Below are 25,634 nucleotides of genomic sequence, written 5' to 3'. Positions count from 1 at the left end.
TAATTCGACCAGGAATTGCCAAAGGGAGTTCACTACTCCTAAGCTCTAAATCATTGCATTGATATAAAAAATCTCTTTGGCTTGGCTTCGCGGACGAAGATTTATGGAGGGGGTAAAAAGTCCACGTCAGCTGCAGGCTCGTTTGTGGCTGACAAGTCCGATGCGGGACAGGCAGACACGGTTGCAGCGGTTGCAGGGGAAAATTGGTGGGTTGGGGTTGGGTGTTGGGTTTTTCCTCCTTTGCCTTTTGTCAGTGAGGTGGGCTCTGCGGTCTTCTTCAAAGGAGGTTGCTGCCCGCCGAACTGTGAGGCGCCAAGATGCACGGTTTGAGGCGTTATATGTGAAATGACATTATAAATCAATTCATTTTTCATCTCCTCGGAAATCTCAGGAAATATTCCTGAAATAATATTAAAAATATCCTACAAATATATCAGAATATTTCCTCATTATTCTCCAATATGGTGAGCTTGCAGGCCAGTTCTCACCTGTTGGGTTGTATTTATCCATCTTGTAAAGAGAAATCTACCACAGTGATGGAGCATTATTTGGTCCAGTTGAATCTGCCAGTGTGTGTCTAAAGCCCTTGCCTATTGTATCTTTTCATGTCTGCATTCCTTGTACTTAAGGAAGCAAAGATAAGGACAGGGAGTAGAGCCAAAGAGAGAGAGAGAGAGAGGGAGGGAGAGAGAGAGAGAGTAAGGGAGTAATAATCTTAATGGGGAATAGGGATCACAGGTGGAAGCAAGTGTGTAGATTGAACAGACTGGGAGCTGTAGAAATGTCATGGTGAATGAAGGGCCAAAGGTTAGACAGTTAGGATTTTAACTTTCAATTATAAGTCAATTGAAAGATTTTTCTTCAGCAGACACATCAAGAAGAGGATAGGAAAAAAGGGCCTGTGTTTCCATTGCAATGTCAGGATATGATAATCCTAATTGTCACTGAGAAAACATGAGCAGAAAGGCCACATGGAAGTGGAAGAGTAAGAGCCTTTCCCAGTGTGAGAGAAAGAAGGAGGCCACTGAATTCTGGGAACAGTGAACTGAAATGTGGGCTGAAATTCTCAGGAATGAGAAGAGCAAATGATTACAGAGGAACAAAAGATAGGGATCTGAGTGAGAGAATATTAATGGGACTTGGGAGAATAATATAGAAGGAGAATTTTAAATGTAGAGTGTGAATTAAAAACAACATGGAATACCCAGGTGGGAGAATTGACAAAGGAGATAGAGATCAGATAAACTGGTTTATTGATCAGAACACAGCAAAATTGTTTGGGGGGGGGTGTGGGGGAGGGGGCTGTTGGGAGGGGGGCTTAGACAGCTGAAAGATTCTTATCTGTTACTTCTGTCAAGGTCATGCTTCTGAAACAATCATTCATCATACCTGGATAGTCATGGTCTTGTTCAGAGGTGAATGGATAGATGGAGATGCAGAGAAAGATTGTTAGAGTTCATTGATCAACAATGTTCTCACTGGTGATTTGGTTGGGAAGGAGACAATTGGTGCGCTGGGCTGCTGCTCAGAACGAGACATTGATGACTGCCTTTAAAGAAAGTTGAGAGATGCAGAGGAATCAGTGACCCATGGAGACTATGCTCCCTTTAATGTTAAATTTACTGTTAAATACTCACCTTCTGAGCTCCTTTTACTGAAATCAGCACCATGCAGTCTTGTCCTCAATGATGAGCTGCCGAACAGAGTTAACAATCTACAAATCTCCCAGGAAACGACTGAGTCAGGAAGAGGCTGGCTAGAAAGCAGAGGCCTAAAAGGGACAGGCCACCACCAAGGTTGAGGTTGGAAATGTGCTGTGAGGGCCAGGATCCAAACAAGACTGAAGTGCAGGGGACTGAGATCTTCCCTACCGTCCATATTACTGGTGAATGTCTAGTCACTGGAGAATAAAATTGTCGACCTAAGGGCAAACCTGCTTTAACAAAGAAAGGTGAGACAAATCTCAGTTGTTTACTGCACCGAGACCTGACTAACAGGGACACACTGGACATCGCTATCTGACCAGATGGTTTCGCTATTCATTGACTGGATCAGAACTTGGATTCTGCAAAAGGGAAGGAGGCAGTGTGTGTTTTTTTTTGTTAATACTGGGTGGTGCACAGACGTTGGGGTTATGTTGACCTCCTGCTCTACTGCCTTTGAGCAAATCTTAATTAAATGCAGACCATTCTATATACCCTCAGATTTTGCATCAGTAATTCTCACCAGTGTTTATATCCCCCCTGATGCCGATTACAAACAAGCACTTGCGAAGCTGTGTGATGTGGTCAGTAAACAAGAGGCCGCCCAACCCGATGCACTGCAAATCTTAGTCGGCGACTTTAACCAGCCCTGTCTCAGGAAAACCCTGCCCAATTACCACCAGAGGTCCCAGCCTCAATCGCTGCTACACCAAGATAAGGAAGGCCTACTATCCTACCACATTTTGGCATGTTGGATCATCTGGTTGTGCTCCTACTGCCTTCATACAGACAGTGCCTAAAAAGTGTTGATCCAGAGATCAGGATAATTATAACGTAGATCAGGATAGTTATAAGATGCAGGAGGCTGAAGAACAGTTGCAGGACTTTTCTGATCCAGCAGATTTGGGGTGTTCAAGGGCTCAGTTGAGAATCTGAATGATTACACTAGGGCTGTCACAGATTTAATTACAACAGCTCATCCACACCAAATCATTCAGGGTATTCCCCAACCAGAAGCCCTTGATGAACAATGAACTCCGAAATCTGCTGAGAGCCAGTTCACAGGCATTTAAGTCTGGAGATCCAGATCACTATAGAAGGAGCAGGTATGACCTGTGGAAAGCCATCTACCAGATGAAGTGGAGTTTCTGGATGTACATGGAAACCACAAGGGATACCCAACAGCTGTGGCAGGGTCTAAATGACATAACCTGCTACAAAACAAAATCCACTGCAGTATGAGATGGCAGAGCTTCACTCCCTGACAAACTCAATGCCTTCTACACCTGATTTGACCACAAGAACAAGAAATAACTACCACTGCCCAGGTCCCTGAAAATCCTCTCCTATCCATATTTGAGGATGACTTGTGGACTAACTTCATGAGTGTGAATCTGAGGAAACCATCCATTCCTATGGATTCCTGGCCAAGTATTAAAACACTTTGCTGACAAACTTAACAACATATTCACATATTTCTTCAACATCTCACTCTGACAGGGCATTTTACCCACCTGTTTCAAACAGGTGTCAATCGTGCTGGTGCCTGTGAAGAGTGTGGTAATCTATCTAAACAACTATCAAGCAATGGCACTTACATCAACTGTGATAAAGTGTTTTGAAAGGCTAGTGTTGAAGCATATCAGCTCCTGTCTGAGTGGTAACATGGATCAGTTCCAATTTGCCTATTATAGCAACAGATCTATCTCACTGGCTCTACACAAATTCCTGGAGCACCTGGACAGTAAAGATGCTCTTTGTCGACTACAGTTTGGCATTTAACATCATCATCACCTCAAAACCGATCAGCAAACTCCAAGACCTTAACTCAACACCCCACTGTGCAATTGGACCCTTGATTTCCTCATCTCGAGACCACAATCAGTGAGGATTGGTAAGAATATCTTCTCCACCATCTCCACCAGTACCGGAGTACCATCGGGCTGCATTCTTAGCCCCTTGTTCTAGTCACTTTACACCTATGACTGTGTGGCTCAGTACAACAATAACACCATCTACAAATTTGTCGATAATACGACAGTAATGGATGTATAAAGAAAGATAACGAGTCAGCATATAGGTGGGAGATTGAGATCTTGGTGAAAAGGTTCACCAACAATAACCTCACACTCAATGTAACTAAAACCAAAGATCTGATTGTTGATGTCAGGAAGGGAAAACCTGATGGCAGAGAGGGTGAGCAAATTGAAGTTCTTGGGAAATCACCATCTCAGAGGACATTTCCTGGAGCCAACACAAAAATGGCATCATGAAGAAAGCACATCAGCACATTTACTCCCTTTGGTATGATATTGGAAACCATGGTAAATTTCTCTAGATGTGTGGTGGGAAGTGGGCTGACCAGCTGCATCATGGTCTGGAATGGGGTCACCAATACCCCCGAGCATAAAGCCCTGAAAAAGGTAGTGGTCACAGCACAGGATGTCACAGGCAAACCCCTTCCCCATGGAACATCTACTGTGTCAGAGAGCAGCTGTTCTAACTGCTACCATCAGGAAAGAGGTACAGGTGCCACAAGACTCACACCACCAGGTTCAGGAACAGCTGCCACCCCTCCACCATCAGACGCAACAACAAGCTCCATCAGGGACTCATTTAAGGACTCTTACTTGTGCACTTTATTGAGTTTTTTTTCCAAGTCTAATTGTTTACATTTGCTTATTTGTGTCCATTGCGCACAGGGTTTTTTTGCACTTCCAATAAGTGGTAAATCTGCCTGACCCACAGGAAAAAGAACCTCGGGGTATTGTCTTGCAATAAATCTGAACACATGCCAAACCCGTTGGTGTCCCTATGATGTCGACAATGTTCGCTTTTTTTGTCCTCCTACATCTGCAATATTTAGATTTTTCACGAGAAAACGACGAAAAATCTTTTGATAATATTCCGATTTAATGTTTACACAGGTCAACAAAAGTTACCCTTCAAAAAAATCTTAAACACTTGAAGCATTTCTTTTAAGATTTATAGGATTTAAGCGGGTGATTACGTAAGTAAGACTATTAAAGTGTATCGGTGTGCGTAGAAAAGCAAACATGGTCCATAATGCCAGCTGGAGATGGTGATCAGTGATACAAAAGCCCCCGTCAGACATTCTGAGCGTTCCTGGCTCCACAGCCACTTGAGGTGAAACCAGAACCGAGAGCTGTTACCTTCAGTTAAAAAAAAACTTGAGAAACGCACACGGTTTTCGTCTCTTCACTGAATGATCGACCGGATTGTAAATGTTTATTGGTTATCAATAAGTAAAATAGACAGCTGGAATAGGTTCCATTTTTAGTGCACTTCTAATAAAATTGGCTAATCGACTTTATTTAACCGTAACTGAACAGTTAATATAATATAATAGTTAATATCATCTAATCAGTAGAAAACTGATGTCTCCGGATTCTTTGATCTGTATGAATTTATGCCGACACAAAGTGGAGATCCATGGGATGTTACCACATTTATGTGTTGCAAATTGATGGACAAGTTAACGAAAAGTTTAAATGAAAGAGAAGTACTTCAGGCTTTTTCCATCGACGGTCATATCAGAGAGAAAAAAAAACAAATAAAAGTAGCCGTGCCAGGTAAGCGAATAGTTACAAAATTTAACAATCATTCCAGCAGCGTTGGGAATCCAACAACGAAGCGGTAAAACGATATTCCTTTTTATGTCCATGTTAAAGTTATATTGTTTAAAAATAATAATAAAATTGTGGACTATTTTTGATAGTTATTTGTTTAAAAATCTGGAATCCGGGCGTTCCCATATAGTTTTCATTTGAAGAGTTTTGCATAACCCTTGACACGCATTCACTAGGGTGGTTTCAGCCCCAGTTTCTGTATGTTTTATAGTTTTCACTCACGGTGTAATTTTGGGATATTTTTAATTATTTCAGACTATTATTCAGGTGTTATAAAATAAATACATTGTGACCTGACTGAAAACATACTACTTATTAGCAATTAGGATTTTTTTTTACCTGAGTCTCATCCGAGCTCAAGGCTCAAGTGGCCCAAATCCTTTCTCATTATTTTTGGGGCAAATTCCGAGTTCGCTATTTGACATTTAAAACGAATCGATTTCGAACCTGAAATAATTTAGTCCCGGTGTAAAGGCAGAGAGTAATGTGCAGTGAATTTTTAATTTCTCATTTTTGTGTATTTTTTTATGTCCAATCAAATACATGGATGAGAAAACTGCATGACATATCTCTTTTAAATTTGAAATGCTTTCCAACAAACGACAATATCTTTGCACGTTAAAAAAAATCTAGCATTTATTGTTTTCTTTACGTTTCTGATAAGAACAAAATGGACATTTTCCATCCTAAGCAAAATACGGTACAAATTACATGATTAACACTTTCTCTCTAAATACAAAAGTACCGCAAGTTACGCGGTTAACTTGGCTCTTCCCAAATCAGGATCCGAACCAGCTATTGATCTCCTATTACAAGACGTGCGTATCCTGTTGTTTCATTGTGACGGTTTCACTTAAGACTAAATATAGACAGTATTGAAAGTTTAATTCTTACAGCGATAACTCGAAATTCAAAAGTATATAAAATAGATGGTACATATGTTTACAGAAAGCACAGCAAGAATATTAGCGTTGACAATATTGCTCAATATAAATATGTAAAGGAGCTAACCTTAAATAGTTTTGGAATATAGCAACCTAGTTTTGCCGCTTTTCTCCTTAAAATGTGTTCTACACAAATCTGTCAAGTGCAGGCGCATAACTTGTTTGTCGCATGTACGAATTGTTGCCATTGAACTGTGTAAGTCCGTTCATCTGATGATTGGATAAAGCCAAAAGCTGGTCGTTAGGATCGGGACAAGGGTTGGGTCTCATGGACGGCAAGGCAAGTCGATTCGAAGGACAGTACATCTGGGCATGATTGGGAGAGAAGCTGGGCTGGGACACAGATAGATGAGGAGGGGATGTAGAATATGAGTATGTTGCATTGGAGGTCATACTGTTGGAAGACCTGTTTAACCCAGACCCCATTCCAGATGGGCTTGCGGACTGCGATTGAAAACTGGAAACATCCGCTCCACCAATGGAGCAATTAACCATTGGTCCAAGTTCTCCGTTTAAATGAGAGTTGAAGTCAATCCCAGATGAAGCCTGCAAAACGGACTGTTGGCTGATGAGACTGTCAATACTGAACATTCTGTGCTGGGCCTGACTAACAGCAGAGGTCTGGTAATGATGCATCATGGCCGTGTGGTGGCTGTTGCTGTGGACCTGAGGGTTGTAGGCTGAGCCCACGCTGGAGTAGAGTGTATTGGGATAGGAAGGCCTCCCAACTGGAGTTGGAGTGAAGGCACTGGAGTTTTGCATGTAACCTGGGTAAGTGGTGATATCTGAACGCTTGAAACGTTTCCTCCGACGTAAAAAGCTCCCGTTGTCGAACATATCTTCAGCTGCCGGATCCAGCGTCCAATAATTGCCCTTTCCAGGGCGCCCAGGTTCGCGGGGAATCTTGACAAAACAATCATTGAGCGTTAAATTGTGCCTAATGGAATTCTGCCACTTTTTGGAGTTTTCTCGATAGAATGGGAATCGGTCCATTATAAACTTGTAAATCCCTCCGAGGGTTAGCTTCCTTTCTGGCGAGTTGGCAACAGCCATGGCGATCAGAGCGATGTAACTGTAAGGGGGTTTACCGCGCTGGATTGGGCGCTTCCTTCTTCTGCTTCCAGAAATCGGTATCAGTTCCGCAAGATCCCCGACGTCCTCGTCATCTCGCTCCGCGATCGGCGTGCTGCCCCGGGGCTCCGATTTGATCACCACCTCGTCTTGACCCGGAGACTCCAATGACAGGTCCGCGGAGCTCTGCAGGGACTCCGAAACAGAGGAGGCTTCGGTGGGCGACTGCTGGGACTCTGCCGTCATGGCGCACACGTCAGGGAAGGACGAAAGAGCGGTCAGATTCATCAACTTCAGCCTGAGGTCTGCCTCTGGGCAGTCCGGTGAAGGTCTGCTCTGGGGAAGGCCGGGATCAGGTGCTGAACTGACGCCACCTGGCTTATATGTCAGAGGAAGAGGAGTCTGGCGCCACCCTATTTGCCCTCATTGTGTCAAGGCTTTTAATTAGCATGGCCAGTCACCTTCCCAAAGGGTCTCTCCAGAGAGGGACTCAAAGGAATAACAACCCTGTTTCTCGTTCGAACTCTGATGCGGAATTTAGAAGAAGCAGCCAAGAAGGAAACAGTGTGCAAGGATAGATTGAGGCCCTTTGATGCCAGGAGCTGAATTTACTGTGAATATTATTCTCTAACCTGGAAGGTCTACCGGTTCGCACGACGTGGTAATCGTTGTCTATCGTAGCGGCGCACTTTCCTAAAGCATGGTGATGAAATACGTCCAGTCTAGCTTTAACTATCTGAAGTCAACAGCGCATCACTTCAACAGCCTTCCAGTAGCATCCCTTTGTATAGGATATATATCAGAAATTAATAAATGTACAGCATTTTTATCTGCATAAGGTAGAAAATTATAACAACAGCAAATAAATCCGTTTAATCGTTTGAAGTACAAATTACTTGTACAAATTATTTGTACAAAGTACAAATTAGAACGGTTACATACACTGGAGCAGTCCTAGCTCTGCTCCAGCGGGAGGAGAAAGATAACTTTTAAAAAGTTATTGACGAATACGTTTTCCGCGTTTTATCAATGTCCATGCTTCAGCATGTTAGATAATGCGTTAAAATCTGAGCTTCTCAGCCCTCTTCGGAGTAAATATTACGAGAGAAACATTTTATAATAAGGAAAATAAAATGTTTCAAAAGTTGACAGTTCATCTGGCGATCTGCTTTGATTAAAATTGTTGGTCTCGCAGCTGCAATTTACTAAACTCCAAATTATTACTGTCTAGAGCTGGAAGAATTGGAGAGAAGGGGTGAACTAAATAGAAATGGGAAAATTAAACAGCTTCCGTGATCAACCGAGGATTGAGTGAGGATTGCCTGTCGAACCACGGGGAGATTGAGCGGATCAGTAAGTGGAGTTCATTGTGGAGTCCTAGAGTTTGGTCTCGGTGTGTCCCAGAGTAAAACTTGTCAGTTTGTCCGACCCAGATCTTCATTCAAACACAAGCACTGAATTGGCCCTTCCTCTCCTGCGAACGTGCCTCTACGATTGAAACGAAAACTGAGCGCTTTAATTTCAAGAACACATCTCTAAGGGGCATTCATTTTGCAAAGCTATGTAATATGAACACATTTAGAAACGCCTCATAAGTTATGATTCGAACTCAATGCTTTATGATCGATCTATTTTCCTTAGATCGCCAAGGCTCCTATTGAAATTCTGTGTATTTTAACTGGATGGATCCCATCTTAAATAGTATAATTGCAACCATCAAAGGCTGAATTCTCCCGTCTATATTTGTGATTATATTTTATTCAGATTTCCAGGATCCCCTTATTTTGATTTTGCAGAAAAATAATCAGATATTTCATCTGGATGTATTCTTTCTGTGCATGGAACTAGGCAAGAGATTACATTTGTAGCCCACTGGGAATTAAAATAAATAAGTGTGATTTGAGGTGAGCTGGAACCCAGTAAATCCAATACAATAGACCATCATTCGTTAATTTATGGACGTCATCAATACAATGACGTGCATTTCAATGACCTCCAAGGAGAATGAAGATGTTATTTTTTTTAAATGAACTTGGAATATTCTCATATTTCAGCGGACTCTTCTATGGTCTTGAGTTTTATTTTCATGGACCATGATTCCATGCTTGCTACTAATGGAGAATTTTAAAAAAATGATAGCACAATATTATTCTGAGTACAATTAAATTGATGCAAAAATACTGAATATGTGATATGTTGTTCAAATTGCTTTAAATAATATTAAAGAATAGAAAAGTGATTTTGGAGTTGGCTAATTTCCAATAAATTTAAAAAATAAATTTATTTTCCAGTAAATATGTAATAAGAGATTAGTATGCAGAAATATTAAATCTGTTACAATCAGGATAAATACTCTTCAATAATATCACTTAATCTGAAGTGATCAAGAAAGAGTATCAAACAGCAGGTGCTGTATTCAGAATTTCAAATGTCTCCAAGTATTTCCTCAATTCAGTCAAAAGGCATGGCTCTAATGTTGAAGTGTAGGCTCCCAACCTAAAGAAGTAGTTTAATTCTATTTATCCTGTTGTTTTATTTTAATCAGTCTGAATCTTTTACATTTTAGGAAACTTCCTTTTAATTTAAACCTTAGTGAGGTATCTCGCATTGAACATAGTACAACAGATGTGGCTTAGTTTGGTATCTCTTTAGCTTAGCTTCTAACTGCATGCATTCTCAATTTATTTTTTTTAAACAAGCAATCCCTTTTAGATTATTTAGCAAGGATGTCCCTGGCATTTTAACAATGCCCTTTGAACTCATATAGAACTCTATTACCCATACCTTAATTCAGAACAAATTCTAGTTTTCTATAACCACATATTAGCTAACATTTAATTTAAGGGTCTATTCTGCATTTATCTATTCTGCACAATTTACATTTTCAAGTATTTCTGCTAGATTGCCAACTAGAAACATATTTTTATGGTTGAAAAGTTCAAAGAGGTGAATGTCTATTTCAAGAAACTGAAATAACATTAAGAGGAGCCTATAAAAATAATGGGAAAAGTGTTTATGACTTTTTTTTAGGAGGGAATCAAAGGCCAATTGGCAGAAAGAATATTCTTGGAAACCCACCTGTTAAATGTTTCCAGTCTTTTTTGTTCAAACACAGACGAGTATATTTTCTCTCTTCTCTATGCTCCAATATTATTGGTATTCTTTGAGTATCAGATTGAACATGCAATTTGATTAGAGTTTATACAACTTGGTCAAACTTTAGCTATTCAGAGAGTGTACCTAAATTAGGTTTATTTAAGTTAAGAGAAAGATGGGAACAAGATTTAAATATATTGATAGATCAGCAAATTTGGGAACATTTATGTAAAGATGTTATGTCTAATACAATTAATGTAAGATATAGATTACTTCATTATAATTCTTTTACATCAGTTATATTACCACCTCAGAAATTGAATAGATGGAAATCGGACATTTTAGATTTGAAGATTTTGGAACTTCATTCTATATGGTCTTGTTCAAAAGTTAAACCATTTTGGACTTTAACTAGTACATTTTTGCAACAAATTACAGGTGTTGTTTTTCTGATGAATCCTATTAGTTTTGATGGGGAATTTTGAAAATATAACTCCTAAATTACATTTATCAGATTTTCAGTTGAAATTCGTTAAATTAGCTCTGGTGGTAGCAAGGAAATGTATTGCTCTCACTTGGAAATCAGATGTTTAATTAACATTAGGAAGATGGCAAACAGAGATTCAAAGTTGTATATCATTAGAAAAAGAATTACATATAATTTGAGAGGTAAATATTCTATGTTTTTACAGATGTGGAGCCCATATCCTTGAACATTCTGTTTAAATTTATTAATAATTCCTTGAAATCCTCTGGACCAGGGAAGTCTTCCCTTAATAAATAAATAATGTTTTCTTGTGAAATGTTTTTGGGATCTTTGAGCGTTTCCTAAAGCAATCCAATTCAATATATCCTCGTATTCATTATGTATTTTAGTAATTTAGGTTAGGTTTTTTTTGTAGATTAGCGTAGTTTTTTTGGTGTGGGTAGAAGAGGTTGGGGGTTGGCAGGGAAGGTTTAGTTAGGGTTTAGATGGGGTTCTTTTGTAGTTTTTTTTTCCTTTCTTTGTATAAATCAACATGTATTTAATCAATAACTGCAACAATGTGATTTTTTTAAAATGTGTTATGCATGAGTTGATCTTAAATAAAATATTTTAAAAAATAAATATTTGAGAAAGAGCAAGAAGGAAGAGAAAAGGATCTTAATTACCAGGAGTCTAATGAATAGTGGTGGGATTCTAGGAGAAACCCCTTTCCCCTCTTCTCCAGACATTCAGCCTGCAGGATAGTATTGTCACAATGGTTTGGACAAACTAGGCTGTTCATGTAAATTCAATGCATCCACCTTCATATTTTCCTCTGAATGTTCAAATGTAATTGAATCTCCTGGGGCTTTTGGAGTCTTGATAGTCTCTTGAGTCAAAACTCCAAATGATTAGCAATGCTTTGTGCTTTAAATCAAACGATATTTTAAATTGTGATTACAAACACTTAAATCATAAATGATTTACTGTGTGTAAAGGATTATTAATATATCTTTTTGAAGTTCAAAATTTCATGAAGAAATGTTCTGGTGTAAGTCAGTTAGCTGCAGCTTGGGTGTATTCTGGCCAGATCAGAATGTGGCACCAATTATGATTTTTACACAGAAATAAAGGAAAAATTCTTCTGAAAATTTGCATACTTACCTCTGGAGTGGTCGTTATACAGCACATTTCTTAAGTACTTTAACACAGCCTTCCTGTGTTGCAGAGTTTATCGGTGGATGAATGCCGTATTCAGTAGCTCAATTTCTTACAGAGTATCTGCAGTCAATTTAGTCTGCAGCTGATCCATTAAAATGTGTGGGGGACTTGGTGGAAAAATTATAGAATGGGATTTAGCAAATAAATTCCGTCAGGATATTTTTACACTGCCAGTGGAGCAGATAATCTGCACAAATTTTCTGCCTCTCAGTGGCTGTGTAAAAGTGCCTAATGTTATCCTTAGCTTACTTTTTCTCTCGCTGTATATTTCTGGGTATATTTGCTTGATTTTTTTTTCATCCCATCCTTTCTATTGACCTTTATTTCTTCTCTTCATATTTGTAACTTTTCTCCTCCCAAACTTGTGGGCATGTTATGTTTGTATACAAGCAGCAAGACAGAGGACTATAGGAAGAAAATTGTGGATCACTGATAAAGTATCTTGCTCTTTCTATAAGGTGCAATCAAATAAGGAAAAGGGAATATATTTTAAAGTTAAAGGATTATTAATGGTAACTGGAGTGTAGCCCACTCAGCCAGCCCAGAATTTGGTTATATTTTGGGTGGACTTTTATGGAGTAAAATTATCAATCAGCATCCTTCAGCACCACAAGGCTTGTGAACCTTTGACCTAGAGTTATTAAGTCAAAGCAAGGAAAAATAAGAATGTGGAAGGTTAGTTTCCTGTGTGGCAAAATACAGTGATGAAATATGAAACATAACCAGCTTACTAAAAATGAACAGTTTCTAAAAGCACAGTTCAGTACTGAAGCAAGACACTGAAGTGAGTTTCAAATCTACAGTCTAGTTTTCCTATGCCAATTAGTGCCTTTCCTTAACCTCAATTTGATCAGACATAACCCATAAGGTAGTTTTATTCATGCCAGTTACAATTGTCCCCAAAGTCCTTAGAGGACAGTTTCATCCCCTTTTCTATATTTGAGATTTAAATCCATGAGCTTTATAACATGCAGGGAAGTAGGAATTTTACATGTCTGTGGTCACTGTTCTTAAAATTCCAATTACTTTAGTCAGAAAAAAGTTCTGGGCATTGAGCTGGGAGATAATTTGTGACTTCCTTTAAGAAAATCTCAGGGAAAAAAATAAATAACCTATCCTCTGCCTTCATACATTTGCAAAATATTCTACTTCTGATGCAATTTTTTCCAAAAGAATCACAATTTGTTATGTACGCACACAAATCAGAACATTATGCATGGCAGAATCCTAAAATGTAGAAAATAACCTCTTTGTGATAAATCACAAAGACGAACATTGCCCAGCAAGTCTCTGGTTCCCCAACTGAGATGGTGGAATTATTTTATTTTAACTCTATAAGATTAAAGATATGAATAAATCAGTTAGGAGCAGGAGTAAGCCCTTTCTACTGTTCTGTCAATCCATTAGATCATGGTTGACTGATTACAAGAAAAATTCCATATTCCCATTTGTACTGGAGAATCCGTCACCCCTTAATATCAAGAATCTATCTGCCTCAACTTTAAAAAAATTGTTAAAGACACTGATTCCATAGCTCTTTGAGGAAGAAAGTTTGAAACTAAGGAGGAAAAATCACCCCAAATCTCTTTTAACTGGGTGACCCCTTATTGTGATAAAATGATCCATGGTTATAAATTCTCCCATAAGAAGAGACATCCTTTCCACAACCTGGAGTTTTGTGAAAAGTGGCTTGATTGAATCATATGTCATCCCAAGGGGTCTTGACAGGTTAAATCATCTTGTACTTTTCAATCAAGTCACTTCTCACTGAACTTAAGGTTCAAAAGTTCTCACCAATCTAACCATTTCTTAAATAAAATAACTCACCAAATTCACGTAGTCATGGTTTAGTCATCATTTTAGTCTGGTCCCAGTCTCGTCAAATGTTCCATGAAAAATAAGCTGAATAACAATGTGCTATTTCCTCAGTACATCACAGACTGCTAAGATTTCTATGCTTATCTAAATTAGAATTCAAACCTAATCACTCAGAGGTGACAGGATAACCACCAAGCCAAGTTGTGCACTGATTACAATGAATCATTTTTACATCATTGTAGAATTCCAACAACTTTAATTCTGTTTAAATTTCTTTCTTTAGAATGGTGAAGTATCTAGTTTTGAAGTTCAACTGAGATGACACAAACAACAAATATGAACTTGACTTTATTCAAAGCCTTCATATTGTAAATTGTTCAGTGTTTTGCAAATCTTGGTAAAATAATCTTACCCAATTAAATTCAAGTAAAATAAAAAATGCTTGCATTTATGGACTAATTCAACATTGCATGATAGAAATGGTTAATAAAGGGTGTAAAGGAATTTATATGACCACAATAATGGAAAATTGCAATATTTAGTAATTTGCATATGTTAAGCAAACAGTTATACCTTTAACAGCAACAAACTGCAGTTGCTGGAAAGCTGAATTGAAACAAAAAGTGCTGGAGATTTTGAACAGACCAGTTAGTCTTAGAGCAGGGAGAAATAGAGTGAATATTTCAAGTCAATCATGTTTCAACAGAACTGGTGAAAAGCTATAGCATTAAAATAATTGGCCCAGAATACCATTCAGTATGGAAAGCAGCTAAATTAAACCAGATCTTAATAATTATCTGAGACAAGGCCAATCTAATTCAGTGGAATAAATGTTAATCCTCCAAATGTTTACAACCATGAGCTTTAAAGCAAACTTTAGGTCAGAGGATCCAAAGCCAGAACATTTGTTGTTCCCTCCTTAGGTGCTGCCTGGCCTGTTTTCAGGCTTTAATTCACATAAAATTATCTTTTCATTTGGTGTTCTACCTATCTATGTGTCTGTACCACATGGAAAACTATCTGAAGGTGAACAGCCACAACGGGGAAGTGGTGTCATATTTGTGTACTATACCTTGCACTTAAAGCTTCCTGATTGGGTTAAACCAATGCTGAGTACAGAGTTAAAGGAATTTTATGGTCTTTCAATATATATAACACCAGTTACAATTCAGACGCTTTATCTCACCATGCAATCCACAATCTCAAATACATTTCCAGATTTGGCACCATGGGTTCTAAACTGACAAAAAAACAAAGTTCTCAGGTAAAACATCCATTTTTTTCAAATAAATTAATCAATATGAAGAGAAAAAAAAATAATTCAACATGGGGTAAAAATTAATTGGGACAGGCAATTGATAAGAAGAATCTCAAGAACGTCGTTGGAAGATAATAAAATGCCAAAACGCAAGAATGAAACTTGAAGTATTTTTTTAAGTTGCAGCACTGACTGGAATTGAGAACCTAATAAAACTAACGTAAAAGCTTATCCTGTCTCTTAATAGCACTTTTATGGCAAGTGATGCATAGAGATGACAGGATCAACAAAGATGGAGAGTAGGCATTAGAGTGATATCTATTTTCAACAGTGAACCATTGTCATTTGTGAAAGTTCTCAAACAATGTTGCAGTGTTATTCAACACTGTGAAGGTGTATTGATACTAAATGGCATAACAAAAATATACATAGTCAATATGTTAAAGGATAAGCTATTGTTTATTTATATGCATATGATTACAGAAATTTAGCAGTTCATTATATTAGCTACAAACTACAAATTCGAGGCCTCTGCACCCCACCTCTACAACTGGATCCTTGACTTTCTCATCAGAAGACCACAGTCAGTATGAATTGGACGTAATGTCTCCTACTCAATGATTAACAGCAGAGGTGCACCCCAGAGGTGTGTGCTTAGCCCACTACTCTATTCATTATATCCATGAATGTGTGGCCAGGGACAATTCCAATGCCATCTACAGGTTTGCTGATGACACCACAGTTGTCGGCAGGATCACAAACGCAATGAGGAAGTGGACAGGAGGGAGATGGATCAGATGGTTGAATGGTGTAACGACAATAAATCTTGCACTCAAAGTCAGCAAAACCAAGGAGATAATTGTGTATTTCAGGAGGAAGTCAGAGGAACAGGACCCAGTCCTCATCAAGGGCTCAGTAGTGGAGAGAGTTGAGAACTTCAAATTCCTGCGCGTCAATATCTCCGAGGATTTGTCTTGGAGCCTCCAGCAATCACAAAGAAGGCTCACAAGCTGCTATACTTTGCGATGAGAAGATTTGGTTTATCAATGAAGACTCTCGTAAACCTCTACAGGTGAACCATGGAGAGTATTCTGGCTGGTTGCATCACTGCCTGGCATGGAGGTGCTAACTCTCAGGACAAGAATAAACAAGAAGAGGGTTGCTAATGGCCTGCAACATCACAGGCACCAGACTTCACTCCATCAAGAACATCTACATGAGGTGGTGTCTTAAAAAAGCAGCTTCTATCCTCAAAGATCCCCCACCACCCAGGTCATCCCCTCTTCACTCTGTTACCGTTGGGAAATAAAGCACAGAAGCCTAAAGATGAGCACCCAATTGCACAAGAACAGCTTCTTCCCCACTGCCATCAGATTCCTGAAGAATTAATGAATCAAGGACACTGCCGTACTTTTTGAGAACTATTATTTTTATTTTTTATGGTAATGTTGTAAGATGGTTAAAATATCAGTATCGCCCCTAAGGGGAAGTATTCACGAGCATTCCCCTCCCCCACAAATGAGATATTAAGTACCCCCAACCAATGCTAGGGAACCCTGATGTCTAGTTTTAGGCTGGACAATCCACCTGTCCTCCAATGAGGGTGTAGGGGCAGAAAGGGGGCACTTACCATGTTAAATACAGCATCCCGGGGTCTGTAGGCCATGGGTGGCCACGTTTCTCCTTGCGCACATGCGCTAGTGCCGAGTGTCACATGCGCAATGGATTGGAGTAACGGGGCCACTAGCGTCACTTCTGTCGGAGTGATAGTAATGATGCTAGTGGCCCCATTACTCCAATTCATTGCGCACACACCAGCCGGCACTAGTGTATGCGTGCATGAAGAATCGTGGCTGCACACAGACTGTGAACTCCAGGATGCCACATTTAACATGGTAAGTGCTCCCCAACCGCCCCCCCCCCACCTTGCTGAGCGAGTTTTTGAGCAGAAAAATTGTGCTCCCCGGTTACCCAATGTCCCCCGCTAAGACTTGTTCTGGCGCCAACCCAGTATAATATGAATGTTTGGAGTATGATGCTGCCACAAAACACCCAATTTCATGAATTGTTCATAACAATAAATTTTGATTCTGATTCTGATGAGTAATTTACTCTCCAATCATGTTAAAATTTTCCTTGAGTCATTTACTGTAGTTGAACAACAGAGTATAAGGCTCTGACCACCAAATTCATCCTGACCTTACGTCCCATCTACACTAATCTCAGTTGCTTGCTCGGGGCACATCTTTCAAATGCCTATTTAAGAGTCTGTCTAAATGCCTCTTTTTGTAGTTACCATATTTGATCCTGTGTTTAAAAAAAAAACTTACCCTTTTAACTTTTCCACCTGTCATAAAACTATGCCTTCTTGCTTTTGATAGCCACACCATAGGTAAATGATTTTGACTTTCTACCCTATCTATGCATGCCATAATTTGATATATCTTTTAGGTCACACCTCCATTTCCTTAAGTTCAGTGAAAAGAAGCCTACCCAACCGAGGATTGCCAGATTTGGCATCTTTGGCTCCAAATCGTAGAAATTTGGCACTTTCTTACATAAAATAAGCACAAGAAATAGGTGCAGGATTAGGCCATCCAGCCGGGCGAGCCTACTCCACTATTCAATAAGAACATGGCTGATCTGATCATTGACTCAACTCCACCTACTTGCCCTTCCCCTTATCTCTCAATTCCTTTTTTCTGTAAAAAAGTATCTCACTGAACCTTAAATGTGTTTAATGAAGTAGCCTCAACTGTTTCCCTGGGGAGAGAATTCCACAGATTCACAACTCTCTGGGAAAAATAGTTTTCCCTCATCTCTGTCTTAAATCTACTCCCCTGAATCTTGAGGCTGTGTCCCCTCGTTCTGGTTTCACCTACCAGGGAAATCAGTTTTCCTGCCTCTATCTTATCTATCCCTTTCATAATTTTATATGTTTCTATAAGATCTCCTCTCATTCTTCTGAATTTAAGTGAGTTGAATCGGTTGGTGGCAGAGAATGCCAATTGATGGGTTTTTGGAGGTTTTAGAAGATGTTTAGGCTCTTTTTGGTTCTTTTGACACTTTTTACAACTTTTTAATTTTTTAAATTTTATTTTATCTGGTGCCAAATCTGGCAACCGTGATCCAACCTCTCACCACAACAAACTCCTCCAGTCAAGGCAACATGCTGGTCAATTTTCTTTGTTCCCCTTCAAGCACAATCACATTCCAACCAGTATTAGTATAGTTAATTTTTTTTGGGAGAGATTATTTTCAATAATCCCCCCTTCTTGAGAAACTACCTTAATAATCAGCCTTTCAATAAATTGCTGAAAATACTTTATAATGACATAGATTTGAACCCAAAAAGTTTCCCAACTAAAATATATCATAAAAATGTTATCCTCTGGGTAAAGAAAATCTCCCTCATAACCATCAGATTTGAACAATTTGCCTCTAGTCAAAGATTTTTGGTCAATACTAGTCAGCAAGTTTCAAAACCTGGGCCTCTGTACCTCCCCCTGCAATGGGATCCTTGACTTCCTCATCAGAAAAGCACAGTCAGTGTGAATCAGTAACAATGTCTCCTCCTCACTGACAATTAGCACAGGCACTCAGGATGCATGCTTAGCCACTGCCTTACTCTCTCAACACCCATGATTATGTAGCTAGGCACAATTCAAATGCCATCTACAAATTTTCCAATGACACAACAGTCATCTGCAGAATCACAGGCAACAAAACTAAGGAACTGACTGCGGATTTCATGAAAGGGAAACCAGGTTAACACAATCCAGTCTTCATTAAGGGGTCAGCAGTGAATTACATCCTCCCATTTTCAGTGTATTTTCATGAGAGGGATTGTTACTTTAAGAGAACAAATCAATCTGCAAGATATGGGAAGATTGACTTGTGACCTGGCAGACTGAGGACAGCATGTACTAAAATTTGATATTTCTGAAGAGAGAGGAAGTGCCTGGAAACACAGGTTCAGAGACCATGTGACCAACATGTTAAAGACACAGTACCTTTTTTGCTCGGAGGCCATTTTAAGGAGACAGCACAGGAGCAAGTAGCTCTTGGAAGTAATACCATTGCTGAAGTTTGGCTTGTGACCTGGCAGACTGAGGACAGTGTGTACTAAAATTTGATATTTCTGAAGAGAGAGGAAGTGCCTGGAAACACAGGTTCAGAGACCATGTGACCAACATGTTAAAGACACAGTACCTTTTTTGCTCGGGGGCCATTTTAAGGAGACAGCACAGGTGCAAGTAGCTCTTGGAAGTAATACCATGCTGAAGTGGCCTCGTGTGGTAATACACAATTTGCCTGACTTGACCAGAAAGTGAAGGTCACTTTGAATGGATGACCCACAAAAGGGTTCTGATGTTTTGTGAAAATTATTTGCTTTGTGCCCCCTGTGCCAGTAATAGAGTAATTTTTATTGCCACTCATCTGAAAAGGATATTTCTCTGGAAACATCTCGACAAGGATTTACCCTGGTTTCTCCCACCTGCTTCATGAACTTCTTTGCATAAATTTCAAGACTGGATGTCAATGCTGAATTTCTCAAACTGAACTTTGAACTGGCTTTCAAGAATTGTACCTGAGCTGTCATGGCTTGGGGTATTCCACACACACATAAGTATATTTATGCGTAGTGGGTTTAGATAAGTTTAGATAAATTAGATAAGGTGTTATATTATGGTTAATTCATAATTAAAAATATTATTTTAATATTACACTCTCTGGGCTAATTTCTATTGCTGCTGTCTGGTATGGATCAAGTGGAAAGTATAAGAATTTCAAATTCCTGGTTGTCAACATCTCTGAAGATCTATCCTGGGTCCTTCATGTCGATACAACCATGAAGAAGCCTCTCCAGTAGTTATACTTCATTAGGAGTTTGAGGAGATTTGAATGTCACTAAAGACTCTTGCAAATTTCTAAAAGGTGTACCATGGAAAGCATTCTGACTAGTTACTTCACTGTCTGGTATGGAGGGGTCAATGCAAAGGTCAGAAAAGCACTACAGATGGTAGTTGTGAACTCAGCCACCATCATCTTGGGCTTTAGTCTTCACTCCATAAGGAGATCTACAAGAAGTGGTGTCTCAAGAGCAGCCTCTATCATCAAGGACCTTCACTACCCAGGCCATGCTCTCTTCTCATTGCTACCATCATAAAGGAGCTGCAGGGGCCTGAAAATGAACATCCAATGGTACAAAAACAGCTTCTTCCCCACTGCCATCAGATTTTTGAATGGACAATGAACTACAGACACTACCTTACTTTTTCTCTTCTTTTGCACTAAAAATGTAAATTATAGCAATTTTGCTGCAAAATACTGAATTTCTTGTCACATGCTCATGACAATAAATCCTGATGATTTGTCAGAAACAATGTGGTCGAATCATGATATTCTTAAGAACCTGTATTAAATCATCTTTAAGTTCCATTTAATTTTAGGGTTATTAAATCATTTCTAAGACCAAAAACAGAAAATTCTGGAAAAAAAACTCACCAGGCCAGGTAATGTTTACAGAAAGGGAAACAGATACTGTTCCAGGCCTGGGTCTCTGCAACATTATCTGCACAGTTGCTGTCGGACCTGCTGAGTATTTTCTTGTCTGTTTCAGATTTCCTGCATTTGCATTTATTACATTTTATTTCAATGTTATTTTAGCTTTATTACTCTTAATCTCAAGGATACTGTGATGGATTTCTTCTTGGCATGTGATATGTTCTACCAGGTATCCATAATTTCCAATGAAATGATTAATTTGTGCTTTGTAGCTTTTTGGAATTTATAGTGTTCTGAGTACATTAGTTAATGTTTTGTAGTGGGGAATTGTGCTTGGCCAACATAAGCTTTAAAAAAAACATGGATCAGGAGGAACAAAAATACTCCTTTTGCTGGAAAATGCATGACTGTTCCCTCGTTCCATCTAACTCTACCGATGATGCCAAGAAAACACGGGAAAATTAGATGAAAAATTAGACTTCTAAGCATATTGAAATAAGAACTAATTCCTAGAAAGAGGCAATGGATCCTACTGGATTTCTGGCATATCTAAGACTCATAATAAAAATGGACCTGATAATAAAAATGGAGTCAGTTTTCTCCATGTTAAATCAAGGACTACCTCTGCTTCATTGTTATGCAAGAAACTGTGGCCCAATATATCTCAAATAATGGAAAAGAAAAGACAAATGCTTCAATAATAGTCTTAAAGCCTATATGTTTTCTTTGCAAATGGCCTCTATGGTGAAGCCCAACTAAATTCCTTTTGCAAATTGTTGATTTTTCAAGAATAATTTTGGCTTTAATTATTTGTTTTTATTTTCTCAATTGGTTGCTTCAGGCTGTGTAGCAATGATTCAGCAAAGTCAAACAGTTATTTCAAGGAAAGGATGTGCATGATAAACTTCAGAATTGTTTTTGGGATGATGGTTTAGAGAGCCAGAATATTAATCAAGGCAGGCAAAGAGTCTGTGTGATTATAATTCAAGTGAGGTCGGTCTGTCAAGTATCCTAAGGTTTCAAAGCGAAAGCTAATTTTACATAGTGTGGCAATGAGCACCACCCAATTGTTGCTATTCTAAAATGTTACAAATAGACCATTTGTTTGACCCACAACTATATAGTAAATAGAAAGATAGCAAAAACTCTAAGCATTGTCTCAGCTTTCTTGAATGAATTGTAATGAATTATTCATTTTAGGAGAATTGCAATTGGTCGAAAAGGGCTCACAATTACAATTATATCACAATTACAATCACTGAGGATGCCATCATGAATTAGTACTGAAACTAATTTGATCTGAATAAACTAATTCCTTTTATTGAGGAAAAGGAATCTTAATGAAAATCTGACCATAAATGACTCATTCTAAAATATCAGTATACATGTTAATATTTCCAAACATAAACAAACAACAATTTAGCTGCTAAAATAGAAAGTAATGTGGTAGAACTTACATTTTAAATTTAAATTTAAATTGCCAAAATACTTCCCAAATACACCCAATTGATTTACACCCCTGGTATGTTATTGAACTTCCCAGCAAATCCTCGTTAAGTTTCTAGGAGGATCATATGGAAATTAACAGCTGTCAGCGTTACACTAAGCTCATGTAGAATTCCCCCTTCAAAGTGTTGTTCTCAACTCCCTAAATTAATTGTTTTTTTTTAAATTTTTTATTTTTCACACAATAAACCATACTGACCAAAATAAATAGACATTTTTCTCTTGAATACATACAGTGTCATTTTCTCCCCATTTTTCCCCCTCCCTTCCCTCCCTCCCTCTCCTCCCTTCCCATTTATTCAAAGTTCAATCTATAAGATACATCAAATCCGTTAAACAATGTCGTCACTTAATAAAATAAACAAGAAATTTTTATCTTTTACTTTTATATACTGAGTCAGTTCATTTCGTGGTCTTCTCCTTCTGTCATTTTAGGTGGTGGAGGTTCATGGTAGGATTTCTCTATTGTATTTCATGTATGGTTCCCATATTTGTTCGAATATTGTAACGTTATTTCTTAAATTATATGTTATTTTTTCTAATGGAATACATTTATTTATTTCTATGTACCATTGCTGTATTCTCAAGTTGTCTTCTAATTTCCAGGTTGACATAATACATTTTTTTGCTACAGCTAGGGCTATCATAATAAATCTTTTTTTGGGCTCCATCCAAATCGAGTCCAAATTCTTTATTTCTTATATTACTTAGAAGGAAGATCTCTGGGTTTTTTGGTATATTGCTTTTTGTGATTTTATTTAATATCTGGTTTAGATCTTCCCAAAATTTTTCCACTTTCTCACATGTCCAACTTGCATGTATTGTTGTTCCCGTTTCCTTTTTACAGCGAAAACATCTGTCTGATACTGTTGGTTCCCATTTATTTAACTTTTGGGGTGTGATGTATACCCTGTGTAACCAATTATATTGTATCATGCGTAACCTCGTGTTTATTTTATTTCTCATAGTTCCATAGCATAGCTTTTCCCATGTTTCATTCTTTATCTTTATGTTTAGATCTTGTTCCCATTTTTGTTTAGGTTTACAGTTTGTTTCCTTATTCTCCTTTTCTTGCAGTTTGATATACATGTTTGTTATAAATTTTTACATTATCATTGTGTCTGTAATCACATATTCAAAATTGCTTCCTTCTGGTAACCTCAGACTGTTTCCCAATTTGTCTTTCAAGTAGGTTTTCAGTTGGTGGTATCCAAACCTTGTATCGTGAGTTATATTATATTTGTCCTTCATTTGTTCAAAAGATAATAATTTATTTCCCGAAAAACAATTTTCTATTCTTTTGATCCCTTTTCTCTCCCATTCTCTGAAGGAAAGGTTATTTATTGTGAAAGGGATTAGTTGATTTTGTGTCAATATTAATTTTGGTAGTTGATAATTTATTTTATTCCTTTCTACGTGAATCTTCTTCCAAATGTTGAGCAGATGGTGCAATACTGGTGAATTCCTACGTTACACCAATTTTTCATCCCACTTATAGAGTATATGCTCAGGTATCTTCTCCCCTATTTTATCTAGCTCTAATCTGGTCCAATCTGGTTTTTCTTTTGTTTGATAAAAATCTGATAGGTATCTTAATTGTGCTGCTCTATAATAATTCTTAAAGTTTGATAGTTGTAAGGCTCCTTGTTTGTACCATTCTGTTAATTTATCTAGTGCTATCCTCGGTTTCCCCCCTTTCCATAAGAATTTGCTTATTATTTTCTTTAGTTCCTTGAAGAATTCCTAAATTAACTCCCTAAATTAATTGTTGATGATTTCTTAACAAATTCAGAGCTTGCATTGGTACATCTGAATTCATAGAAGGAAAAATTCAGCATTCTTCACCAAAATTAAATGTGTTCAAGAGCTTTTGCCATTCAAAGCAGCTTTGTGTCAGGCAGTGAGCAAATGTGTCCAATATATTTGTATGGTTTTTACACTTGGATCATAGATTAATTTCTATAACCTTCCCCCTCCACCCACATGGAGAGTGTTTTAAAGATGTAATTTACAAAAGATATCACTTAAACTTTATAGTTTAAAGCATTGTGTCTTAATTCCAAATATAACATTACAGTATAGAAATAAACTCTAATCTATGCCAAACTATTATTTTGTCCAGTCCTACTGACTTACAGGCAGTCCTTATCCCTGCGTACCCCTGAAATACATGCACCTGTCCAAATGTTTCTTAAATATTAAAATTGACCCTGCATTCAGCACCTCAGTTGGTAGCTCATTCCATTCTCCCTCTAATATTCCCCCTAATATTCCCTTTAAACTTTTCCCCTTTTACTCTTAACCTATTGTATATCACATGGTTTATATCTCACCTAACTTCAGTGGAAAACACCTACTTGCACTTACTCTATCCATACCCCTAACAAATCTAAAATATGAGTCTGACATGTTAATAATTAAGATTCTATTGAGTTCGATCTGATTCCTCATGAGCTGTAACTGATAAGCAATGTATTAGCTTGTCTCAGCAATTGATAAAGATCCTATAATCATTTTGTTGGGAAGTCTTTCATCTCTTTCAATATCAAATGAAAAAGGAAAGAACAAATTCAAAACCAGCACATAAGGCTGACAAGATATAACTGAAAGTATCATACATAATCAAATTTTTGGCTTTTAGGCTGAAGGGGTCAAGGTTGAAGTCTAAGAAACAAAGGATCTGCTTAGCATAAGTAGAAGGATGATTTAAATAAGAAGAATAGTCTTTGATCTTTGGCTTGGCTTCGCGGACGAAGATTTATGGAGGGGGTAAAAAGTCCACGTCAGCTGGTAAATTCTTGGACTAGAGGAAAATGCACCCTAAACGTCCCCAAGAACCAATACATGGACCATTGCTTTAACAAATGCATTTGAATGTGCAGGGCACAATTTTAAATTTGCTGAGAACACAAACTAACAATTACAGTACTTTAATTCTGTACTTTAAAGAACGATGGGCAGGCTGGGTGGAATAATTGCATTTCCATTGATTTTAATTTCTTTGGTTATGTGGAATATTGATACAGTGCATTTCCGATTAACCAAAAACAGATCAACTGAAATTCTGAATATCCAAAAGCTTTCTCATGTGAGACATAAATTTACCCACCATGCTCAAGTGGGGCGACAGGGAATCAGTTTTACAAAGGGGACATTTGTCCACAGGTTACACCTTGAAGGAAAGGATAGCACTGATTATTTATTTACAAATAGTCTTTTTTTTTGCCTTGAGTAACTGCAAATTTGTGATAAATTCCATTGTGGGATTCTCAGAATTTGAATTGAATACCGCGCTCTCTCACCGCTTGCCTGCCCAAGACGCACTCTTTCCCTGCTCTCTTCCTGCTCGGCTGACTGAGCAGCGCTGCCACTCTCCCCACTTGCCCGCCCGAA

General features: G+C 38.2%; 1 protein-coding gene and 1 long non-coding RNA gene across 4 annotated transcripts in view; one reads left to right on the top strand and one right to left on the bottom strand.

Annotated features, from left to right (window-relative positions):
- The window catches only part of LOC138762767 (uncharacterized), an 87,359-nt gene that overhangs the window by 51,444 nt on the left and 10,281 nt on the right, over positions 1-25,634 (top strand). For all 3 annotated transcript variants that reach the window (XR_011357130.1, XR_011357129.1, XR_011357128.1), the window contains exon 2: positions 8,600-8,721. This is a non-coding gene — a long non-coding RNA (uncharacterized lncRNA). The remainder of the gene's footprint in view (positions 1-8,599; positions 8,722-25,634) is intronic.
- On the bottom strand, positions 6,424-7,656 carry foxe3 (forkhead box E3). Its single transcript, XM_069936338.1, has one exon. The coding sequence runs from the start codon at positions 7,654-7,656 to the stop codon at positions 6,424-6,426; it is 1,233 nt and encodes a 410-aa protein (XP_069792439.1).

This window comes from Narcine bancroftii, chromosome 5, assembly GCF_036971445.1.
Source record: "Narcine bancroftii isolate sNarBan1 chromosome 5, sNarBan1.hap1, whole genome shotgun sequence".
NCBI lineage: Eukaryota > Metazoa > Chordata > Chondrichthyes > Torpediniformes > Narcinidae > Narcine > Narcine bancroftii.
This window is presented reverse-complemented; position numbering and strand designations above follow the sequence as displayed.

Bases quoted from the DNA above. Each gene is read 5' to 3' on its own strand.
- foxe3 (XM_069936338.1), bottom strand. From the start codon at position 7,656: ATGAATCTGACCGCTCTTTCGTCCTTCCCTGACGTGTGCGCCATGACG.